The 10,999-nt window shown below is 31.4% G+C and overlaps 1 protein-coding gene across 1 annotated transcript; it reads left to right on the top strand.

The window, feature by feature from the left end:
* The first annotated feature begins 2,836 nt into the window (after positions 1-2,836).
* On the top strand, positions 2,837-5,161 carry LOC114412967 (heat stress transcription factor A-4c-like). Its single transcript, XM_028377090.1, has 2 exons — positions 2,837-3,778; positions 3,899-5,161. Exons 1-2 carry the CDS (start codon positions 3,563-3,565, stop codon positions 4,889-4,891), a joined length of 1,209 nt encoding a protein of 402 aa, XP_028232891.1. The 5' UTR covers positions 2,837-3,562; the 3' UTR covers positions 4,892-5,161.
* The last annotated feature ends 5,838 nt before the right edge of the window (positions 5,162-10,999 follow it).

The raw sequence follows: 10,999 nt of genomic DNA, 5'->3' as shown, positions 1-10,999 counted from the left end.
AATGGTTATTTTTGGGTCATTGAGCTTAAAACAACTTCTTTTGTTAAATGTTCAAGAAATTGACATTTAAGGAAAGAACTTAAGTATTTTCACCTATAAAATTAGGGATTAAAATATCGTTTTTGAACTATGATCAGTATCAATGTTAAATTACAAGTTGAATATCATGTTTATAAAAAAGTCCAAAAATATCATAAGTTGTAGCTTCGTTCCGCTTTATCTTCATTGTTAAATACTATGTTCAAATCATCATAGTTTATTTGTTAGTTTAGATAATAAAAACTTATGATATTTGCTGAGTATTGCGTAAATCTTTGTGAAAACGATAACTTTTATTTATTGAATACTACTTAACGATTTGGTACACTTGTCAAAGATTAACCTCTACCACCCACCAACATCATCTCCGTTCTAATCCTCCTTTGGTAGATATATACATTTGTTTTTGTTTGGTAAACTGAATTTATTTTTCACGATTTTGATGATGTGTTTTTAGTGGATGGTGTGTTTGTGACTTCAGACATCTTGAATTTTCATTGCTTTGATGCCATTGACTGATTGATGGCGTGGGTGGTGATAGAAAGGGATCATGTTACTAAATCTAGAGTACATAAAGATGAGATGGAACATTTAAGTGCTCTTGGAAAGCTTGGAAAGTATTTCCATAATGATTCTCCACTGTATGAAGATACTGGAGTATGGATGATACCAGTTTCAGTTCTACACTTGTACCTATGTTGGAAGGCGATAGTGCAGTGTGGGCCAAAGGTTTTCACTCAAACGGTGGCTATTTTCTTGAGGGTGAATGAGTGATATGGGATGTTTATGCATAGAAATCGATTCCTAAGCAAATTTTGATCCCAAATAATGAACCGACTAAGTTTACCACATATTAGGAAAAGTTTTGTCCTGCATACCTGTGACACATATAACAACCCATATGTCTATATATGTGACCAAGCAAAACGTCTAAAAGGATCTAGTTACTTTGTTGAGGATTCTGTTGCAAGGGTCATTTAGCCAATGGGTTTGACTAGAAAGAACTGGAATGGCGACTTGGCTCAAAGGGAATCATTTATGATTTTAGATAGAAGTCAAGTTCTTGGTGTTGGTGGTATGACTGAGATCAATATGTCATTTCATTGTGAACCTCCACACGATCTGATAAGTCAATTGAAGATTTCATTTATGCTTGTATATCAAGTCCTACTCTTTGAGCATATGGTTTCAGCTCTTCAGTGGAAGTTTTTCTAGACTGAACGTTTTTATCCTCAAAAACAACAAACATTATTCGGTCAGTTAGTTACAATCGACTATCACCAAAAGTCTAAAATAAACAGTTAACAACCATTACTCTTCCACTTTTTGCGTGCTTGAATACGTTATCTCACTTATATATTGGTGATCGATTGCTTCATGGATGTGGCTTCAGTCCGTGCTACTGTTTTGTTAGAATGGACCCCTCCATTAGGTTATTATAGACTATAGATCTAGTTATTCTTACATCATCATCATCTCCCGAAAATAATCATCTCAAGCAAAGTAACAATCGATAAATAAATAAAATAACCAATTAACGACAAGACAGAGACAGGGGTGTGGAAAACCGTTTGCTAATAGTCAATGTTCTTATCTGGAGTGTAGTTTTTAAGCAGGCCAATTTCACACACCATTTTCTTCATTTCCTTTTTGTGGTCCAGGTAACCTACATTTTCTTTTGAATGGTTCAGAATGCTTCTTTTTATTTTATTATATTCAAACTAAAATATGATTATATATATCTTCTTCCATCAAGGGACAAGGGGGAAGGAAAATTTCCCTTTATTTTGTATTTTGTTGGTATCTACACGTTTTCATATTATATCAACATGCTACCCAAAAAAGACAAATCTATATTCACATGTGCTATATCAATATTTTGCTTCCTGAGACTTGCACTTGGATTGTATCGATTGAAGCGAACCTTTCCATAAAGCTTCCTTAGCTCATTTATGTGAACGATATCATAATGGATTAATGGCATAATGGAAGGGAGTAGCATTTGGTGAACCAGATAGGCAGAGACCATTGCGTTACTAATAGCATTCATGGAAGCTGTTGTTTGTAATTGATTATGTTTCTTTTTTATTGCTTTTAGTGATGATTTATAAATTGTTATAGATAACTAAAGCCCTGCTACAAAAGTCCTGTTACACTCAATTATAAGAGTTTTTTTTTTTTTTAATCAGTAAACGTTTGTCCAATGATTATTTTTTGTATATAATAAAATTTTACTTTCTATATTATTAAATTTTAATTGCATGTTAGAAAAATAAGTCTTTATTAAATTTCGACAATTCTTTATTTTGATTTAAAAGGCATCCAAATATTATTGTTGCTAGAATAAATGTCAATTTTAATGGTAGATCATTTTCAAGGTCCTCCCCTAAGGAATGACCATTCTCATGTTTGAAAATTTTATATTTATCCCTACATATAAATAATTAGAAAGTTTAATAGAATAAAATTTAGATAAAAACATCTTTTGATGCACTTCATTGTTAAAATTACATTTTTACTTCAATAACATATAGTAAATCAAAGAGAATCACCAATATTAGTTATTGAACTAAAACTTTTATTTTAATTAAATAATAATATTAAAAGTATATTTAAGTTTCTTTTTCCATTTAGTTAATGTCTCACTTATTTAATACTCAATACCTCAAAACAATGTAAAATGTTTAAGATCATTCATTCCTTTTTTTTTTTTTTTATCGTCGTTCATTCTAATTCTCATAGTATTAAATTTGCTTTTAATTTTTATATTACATCACCGATAGCATTTCTTTACTTTTATTTTCATTCCTAAATCCTATTCCTATGGTACCACCCCCCTCCTTTCCAAATCAACCATGCGTTGACCCCAATAACAAAAGTGGAAAATTGAAGAAAGGATTCCAACAATTGGAAATTTGGAATCACCCATAAACAGAAGAAAAAAACTCTTCTTTTTCCTTCTCTGCGATTTCTCAGCTTTCACTCTTCGCTTTCCTTTTTCAGGTGCAAAGCTTCAATAACGTAACTGCCATTTTTATTTTTAATTTAATTATTATTGTTGCTTTACGTGCAAGCTTCTCCTATTTCTCCCGTCCAGGGAAAGAAGAATCCTACGTTAACATTTTTGGGGGAAATTCAACCCATGATTCTGTGAGGTTTGTTTCAGCGTAAACGTTGCTTGTTTGGGTATTTGAGGTAACAGAGGAGAGAAAGCTGAAAACTTTTTCTGCCTTGTGATTTTGTTGATTTCATGGGTTTAGGGTTGCTCTCCTTAGGCAAATGGGGTTTTGAAATGATTGGCTATTATTAATTTTGCTGTAAGTGGGAATTTTTTGTTTTTGGGTTTTGTCTAGGTCAGATTTGGAAAGAAAAAAAGTTTCTTTTTTTTGTGGGATGTTCTGTGGAATGTCGTGGTGCGGATTAAGGGTTGACTTCTTTTGAAAGTTTGGAAATTGATTGGTGTTTGAGTTTTGAATTGGGGAGGTTGAGATTTTGGAGTAGTGATTGAGGTTTGGTTCGAGTGATGGATGATGCACAGGGTAGTTCAAGTTCCCTGCCCCCTTTCCTGGCAAAGACTTATGAGATGGTGGATGATCCTTCCACGGATTCGGTTGTTTCGTGGAGTATCACTAGCAAGAGTTTCATTGTATGGAATCCCCCAGAATTTGCCAGGGATTTGCTGCCTAGATTCTTTAAGCACAACAACTTCTCAAGTTTCATCAGGCAGCTGAACACATATGTAAGCAAATTTGATCTTGGTCTTGTTGATGTAAATACTACTTGTTTTGTGTTGTTGTATGTGTTGCTCCATTCTGCTTTTAGTTTCTTAAACTTAGTGGTAGCCTCTTTACTTGAGCAGGGATTTAGAAAAGTTGACCCAGAACAATGGGAATTTGCCAATGATGATTTTGTTAGAGGGCAGCCTCATCTTATGAAGAACATCCATAGACGGAAGCCGGTTCATAGCCATTCTTTGCAGAATCTCCAAGCACAAGGCCCAATAGGGGAGGCAGAAAGGCAGAGTTTTACTGATGAAATAGAGAAGCTTAAACACGATAAAGAGCAACTCCTCGTGGAATTACAGAAATATCAGCATGAGTGGCAGGCATATGAGATACAAATGCATTCCTCAAAAGATCGGTTGGAAAAGTTGGAACAGAATCAACAAAAGATGGTTTCTTCTGTTTCTCATGTATTGCAGAAACCTGTGATTTCTGTAAATATCTTGCCTCTGACAGAAACCATGGATAGAAAGCGAAGGTTGCCGAGAAGTGGCCACTTTTATGATGAAGCTAGCGTTGAAGATGCTATGGAAACTTCCCAAATGTTACCAAGAGAAAATGCAGACAATACCACTGTCTTGACGTTAAATGTGGAGCGACTGGATCAGCTTGAATCATCCATGGCATTTTGGGAGGCTATTGTACATGATATTGGTGACACCTTCGTCCAAATTCAGTCAAACATGGATTTTGATGAATCTACAAGTTGTGCTGATAGTCCATCTATATCTTGTGCACAATTAGATGTTGAAGTTCGGCCTAAGTCACCTGGAATTGACATGAACTCTGAGCCAACTACAGCTGCTGTTCCTGAGCCTGTTGCATCAAAAGAACAACCTGCGGGAACCACTGTTGCAGCAACTGGTGTTAATGATGTATTCTGGGAGCAGTTCTTGACTGAGGATCCTGGTGCATCAGAAACACAGGAAGTGCAGTCAGAAAGAAAGGAATATGATGGCAGAAAGAATGAAGGAAAACCCAGCGACCTTAACAAATTTTGGTGGAACAAATGGAATGCAAATAATCTTCCAGAACAGATGGGGCATGTTGGTCAAGCAGAGAAAACATAGTGGCAATTGATTATTCTTCTTGCTTGTACTGTTCTACAATCACATGTAATAAATATAGGTATGCACAGTTTTCTGATTTTTCTCTACAATAGATACATATTCCATATTTTGGGTGGGATGAATGTTTCATCCTTCATTGATTCATTAGTTAAGTATGCCGCTCTTTTGTCTCTTCTAGTTCTATTATGCCTTGTACAGAACGGTCGTTTGGTTCAAGCTTTTAAATTATGGACCATATCATGCAGCTTCTGTACTGCACTACAACTGCAACCATGACTGTGATCATAACCTCAATTTAGAACCTTGGTATGGTTATCTCCAGTCTACATTTGTTCTGTTTTCCTTTGATCCCTTCCAGATGTTACTTGTACCATATGGCAGAAGCTGCCAACTGATACCCTCTGTTGCCATCCTTTGGTTGTTGGTTTGCCTCCATTTTTTGTGAATGGAAATCGTCCTGCAGTTGCAGGGTGGTTCTGTTGCTGTTGTGGACATTACCGCAACCACAATAATGCCGTCCATAATTTGAAACTAAGAACACCAATAGTATTTTAGAGAATGTCTTACTGACCTGGAATGGAATAGATTGTTGTTTTCATGAATTTATTGATAGCATTGCATTTGAAGTGGAAACTAGGATTTCCCTTTTGGGAAATGCAATATAGTACTTCTACTTCTATTTTGTTCACTGAATAATTTTTCATAGGAATTTACATCTTGTCAATTCAACTATAATGTTGTAGTAGCCAGAAACTGCACAAAGTGTGTGAGCCTGACCAGAGGACTACAAGGTTCATGGAAAGAAATTCTAGAAGGTAATGTTAAACTAGTGTACAATCATCAAACTGATGAAGGGAAAATTACCTTGGATTGAACTGAACCTATGATGCAAAATTAACTTCTAGTATATACTTGGGTGTTGAACTCATGTCCGAAGGCTAAAAGGTAGGGAGCTGGGGAGGGTGGTGGGGGGATGTATTGTGATATTAAAAAAAAAATCCTTTCCTGTTTGACCAGAGCTGTTCATTTTTGTCAACCTATCATACTTTTAATGTCTAAAAGGGGGGGTTCTCTGGCAGATATACTACAATCAACTATTATGTTATGTTTAAGCTGACTTCTAGTATAATTAATAAAATCACTCCCAAGTCCCAACAAACAATTATGCCAGTCCAGTTAATTGTGGTCATTTTGAGCTTGATTTGGCTAACTAAGATTATGAGTTAGAAATTAGCTTTATTTAGGATTTGTTTGGTTTGAGAAAACCTTTTATTTTTTGTTTATATTTGCTGTTTTAAAAAAATTACAAAAATTATGCCTTGTCATTTTGTTTCTTGTTTTCATAGATTTGACAAAAATGGACAATTGTTTTCACCATTTCTTATACAAATCTTTGATAGTAGGAAATGAAGTGAAAACAAAGTAGTATTTTTGTAATTGTTTATAAAAATAAGAAATGCAAACTAAATATTTGATCAAACCAGCAGGATCATAAGTTGTCACTCATATATGGCATATATTCTTGAATAGTAAAAAATTTATTGAGGACAAGGTGCCTATCAGTGACAGTCTGTCAGGGTTCAGTTTGATGTTTTCAGTTGAGTGGAAAAGTTACACAAATAGTCCTTTTCAATAAATATTGATTGCGTTAGAGTTTATGGATTTCATCTTGCTGTTGTTACTGAGTAGCGAACAGATTTTGAGATGCGTCATACCATTTTGTTGAAATTCATTAAGAGCATCTTGTCAATGCAATTAGGCCACATTATATATTGCTATGCCAGTTGTTAGAAAGCAAGTTTTCTAATGATCCTAGCTTGGCAAAGCTTTTCTCGGGGGGGGGGGGGGACACCAAGTTTGACTTACTAATCAAGTGGAAATCCTAGCAGAAACCAGCTAAGATAAAAGTGCTTTTTGACTTCAATTTATCCATGCAATATCTGGTGAAATGATATGTTGTAACTTGTAAGCCACAGGGCTTTGATTCTCTGGTGTAATGCGGATGAACTGTTAGATACCTTTAATTTTACCACTGGCTGCTGGATTTAGTTATTCATCCTTCTTTTAATTTCAAATTTATTTTGTAGAAAGGGGAAGACAGACCATGGTACATATAAATATCAAAATTATGTTTTGCATTGGTACGTTCAGGTAAGGAGTTTAAATTAAACAATTATTAAGGGTCTGTTCAGTGGCCAAAATAGGATATAATAGTTATCTTATCTTGTTGCTACTAGTTATTTGTTGTGTCTAATTTTTATTTTTTTTTATCTTGAGAGTGAGCTGAGTTAGAAAGCATTATTACTATGATATGATAGTTTTTCTTTCTCTCTATGTATTATTATAATATATGTTGAATATCATATTATATATATATATATAATAACAATATACATATATAATAAATATAACATCTATACTAACATATAAAATTTGTATTCAACACATTGTCTTGTGATAATTTTGTCATGTAAATTTAATGTATATTATTAGTTAAAATATTAAAAAAAATTGTTATTCAATATTTTTGAAGAAAAATATGAGTAATAATTATATTTTGTTGTAATTTTAAGAAAAATAACTACGTAAATAAAAAAAATTGTTTAAAAAAATTGTATATTACAATAATTTTATTTGGTTTGTGTTTTTTAATTTTGGTGTACTCTTTGTTTGATAAAGTTTTATAATTTATTTGATGTTGTGTTGTCACCTCATGAATTAAATGCATACATGAGAGGTCAAACTAATTAAATGTTCTGACAAAAATTATTTAAGGGTGGTGTAAAACTATATTAGTTTGATGGTTCATTCAAATTAAATCCATAGTTTGTATTGCTGTTTAATATACTATGTAACTCTTCATTAGATTGGACTGCTTCATGTTCAACATAATTAACGAGCAAGAGGCACGTGAAATGCTACGGACTGATTTGATATGTTTTTGCCTATTACATGTTATGGAACTATCTTTTATTTGCCCTTGCAAATTAGGGGGTGGTCCTTTTTAAACTGTGAATGAACTTGTTTAGTTTTGCACTGGAGGGAGTAGAGTGTCATCTTGACGTGTGGAAGTTATAAGTTTGAGCCTCATTATCCCTAAATTCAATGTAAAAAACTTTATTTGTATGTCATGATCGAATAATAATTGAGAATGGGTAAGAGACTCGAGGGATTACACAAGGGGGGCTATATTTTTGGGAGCAAACTCTGGTTGAATATGAAACGCGTGGATATAAGTTATGCCTTAAAATGAAAGATAATTTCAAATTAACTTCATCTATGAATAAGAAAGTTATAAGTAATTTAATTAGATATCTCATGGAGATTGATTCTTCCCAATTGCAGAAACCTTACTGTTGAGGAATTTCATTGCATGTAATTTCTTTCAAAAGGAAATACATAAATGTGGTTTGGACTTGTATCAACAATCAAAGAAATTAAGGCTATATTTGGCAAAGTTAGTTAAAAAGCTTGCTAGAAGCTAATAGCTGAAAATTAACTTATTAAATTATAATTGTTCGATAAAACTAGTTAGTAGTTGATAAGTGTAAAATAACATAAAAATAATAAAAATCATGATTTATTTAAAAAAAGTAATAAGGAAATTGAATAAATGGGTTGAAAATAAAAATGGAAGAAAATACAAAAATTAGAAGTTAACATTTTAAAAAATACTACTCCACATCGTGTTTCAATAAACGTTAGAAACTACTAAAAAAAATTATTTACCGAGCAGTCAAACAAACTTTTAATTAAAAACTAACTGAAATGTCTTATCAAAGATTATGTAAGTTGGTAATTTACAAATATTTGTCTATGTTGTAAATTTTCTTTTTCTTTTGAAAACATTTAAGATTTTTTAAACATTTTCTTTGTAAATCACAATTTAAGTCTCTTTAAAATTTGCATTCAATTTTTATCTACTTGCTATTAAATTTCTTTCTTTCACTTGTTACTCTGCAAGTACCTTTTAGCGGCTACAAATAGCAATAGCTAGCGGTAGCGGCCGTAAGAAAAAGCATAAAATAACCTATGACTTTGGAAGAAAATATTTTTTATTTTATTTTCAGTTATAAAATGTTATTTTGTTTTCTATTTTTAAAATTCATATAAAAACAATGAAAATAAATTTTTATTATATTTAGAGTAAATTATAACAAGACCTCCTGAGATTTCTTGAAATTACATCTTGGAGTTTTTTGAAATTGCACACACACTGCTTCTTTTTTACCATTATAACAACCCATTATAGAAGTATAAGGTATAGTATTTTTCAAACAATTAGGAAAATTAATGTAATATGTAAGAGGTATCAATATAATGTTTCAAACAAATTAAATTTATTGTAAGCGTAAAAAAAGAAGGGATATTATGTTTAATTTCAAGAAAACTTGAGGAGATGCTACTGTAATTTACTTTTATTTTTATTGTTTCTTATATAAATCTTTAAAAATAAGAGATAAAGTGATATTTTTGTACTTAAAAATAAAAATAGAAAATGAAATATATTTTGTCATACTGAAATTTCCCTTAATTTCTAAAGACTTGTCGTACAAAAATGAAATATATTTTTGTCATTTATGTCATAATGAAAATCATTCAAATGACTCAGGAGAGCTATATGCAGGTGATTTATTTCTTTCCTTTTTGTTTTCTTAGGTTCATATATCATCAAAGGTTAAATTAAAAATTATTCATCCTGTGGGCAGTGGGCAAATGGAGATTTTCTTATCATGAGAAGGAGAACAACCTTAGTTATCTTGGATAGAATTGTTAAAAACCAAAATCACTTCACCCTTGCGCTTGGATATAGTGTACGATAAATATATGTCTAAGATAGTTCTTTTTAAAAAAACTGTTAATCATGATTTTTTTTATACAGTTTAAATATTCTTTTTGTACATAATGTTAATCATGATTTATTTGTTCCTCACAATTTCATGTAATTATCAGTTACTCTCTTTTCCATATGTACATGGTGAACCACTAAAATGAAAGCACACTGATCTTATATGGAGACTATAGGGAATGAGTGTCGATTGTAGCATGCGATCCACTTTGTCTAGCCGGTCTACTGTGAATGACATTGCCTCTAAAATAAAATAAAACAAGTACATTTAAAACACTTCACCTGACTCTAAACCATAATTATTTTGTTTGCTACGTGAGACATTTACAAAGAAGCAACAACCAGTTCAGTTGTATTATATATTCTTTTAAATATTTTAAATAATTTCATATTTGTTATATTTCACCTAAATATTTAAAGTAGTCTTAGAACAAAGGATTTTTGAAATGTTAATGAATTTAAGATATATGACATTACATTTTAATTAGTTCAATTAAATTTTATTTATTTTCAAAATATTCCATTTTAAAAAAGCAATTCTATATTCTTATAATCTTGTGTATCAAAATTCTTGTTTAGATAAGTAATTTAATTCCCATAATGTATAAAACTTTCATTTTTCTAATCGAGATATGAAAGAAAGAGGGAGAAAGAAGTTTGGAAGAAAGAGAAAAGGAGTGATGCAAAAGAAATATTTCCAATGAGGGGGACTAGGAATTATTATATTCTCATGGTACAAGTTTTGAAAAAATATATGTTTAGGTATTGTTGATTATAAAAAAAAAATATAGATATTCATATTTGTCTTCTTATTTTTATGGTAAAAAGGTATGTATCTTGTATTTTTATGAGAATGAAAATTATTTTATACACAATTATGAAGAGGGAAGAGAAAAATTGTAAGTTCAAATTTTTCCTATTAAAAACAATTAACGACTAACATAATTTTCTTATAAAAAAACTTATACGATAACTACAAGTCTTCATTTCATTCTTTTATATTTCTTCTTCTACTTCTATTTTTTTTAATGTTTTATATACATAATATTTCTAGGAATGTAATATTTGGAAATATAATACTATACTTTGAAACTAGCTTCCCCTGACTTATAACTGCTGGTTAATGATTTGTTTGTATGCATATGTTGTGTAAAAAAGCATGTCAATTGTGTGTTGAACATATTCCCCTAGCTAGAGAAGGGATTTTTTCTTAAAACTTTTATTTGTAAAGTCAATTAATAAAAATGTATCTATAACTG

The sequence above is a fragment of the Glycine soja genome, chromosome 5, assembly GCF_004193775.1.
Source record: "Glycine soja cultivar W05 chromosome 5, ASM419377v2, whole genome shotgun sequence".
Taxonomy (NCBI): Eukaryota; Viridiplantae; Streptophyta; class Magnoliopsida; order Fabales; family Fabaceae; genus Glycine; species Glycine soja.
Note: the sequence above shows the minus strand (reverse complement) of the source record. Positions and strands in the feature narration are given on the sequence as shown.

Excerpts from the sequence above, each read along its gene's own strand:
- LOC114412967 (XM_028377090.1), top strand. The coding sequence starts at position 3,563 with ATGGATGATGCACAGGGTAGTTCAAGTTCCCTGCCCCCTTTCCTGGCA. Across the intron at positions 3,779-3,898 it reads TCAGGCAGCTGAACACATAT|GGATTTAGAAAAGTTGACCC; the intron begins GTAAGCAAATTT and ends TTACTTGAGCAG.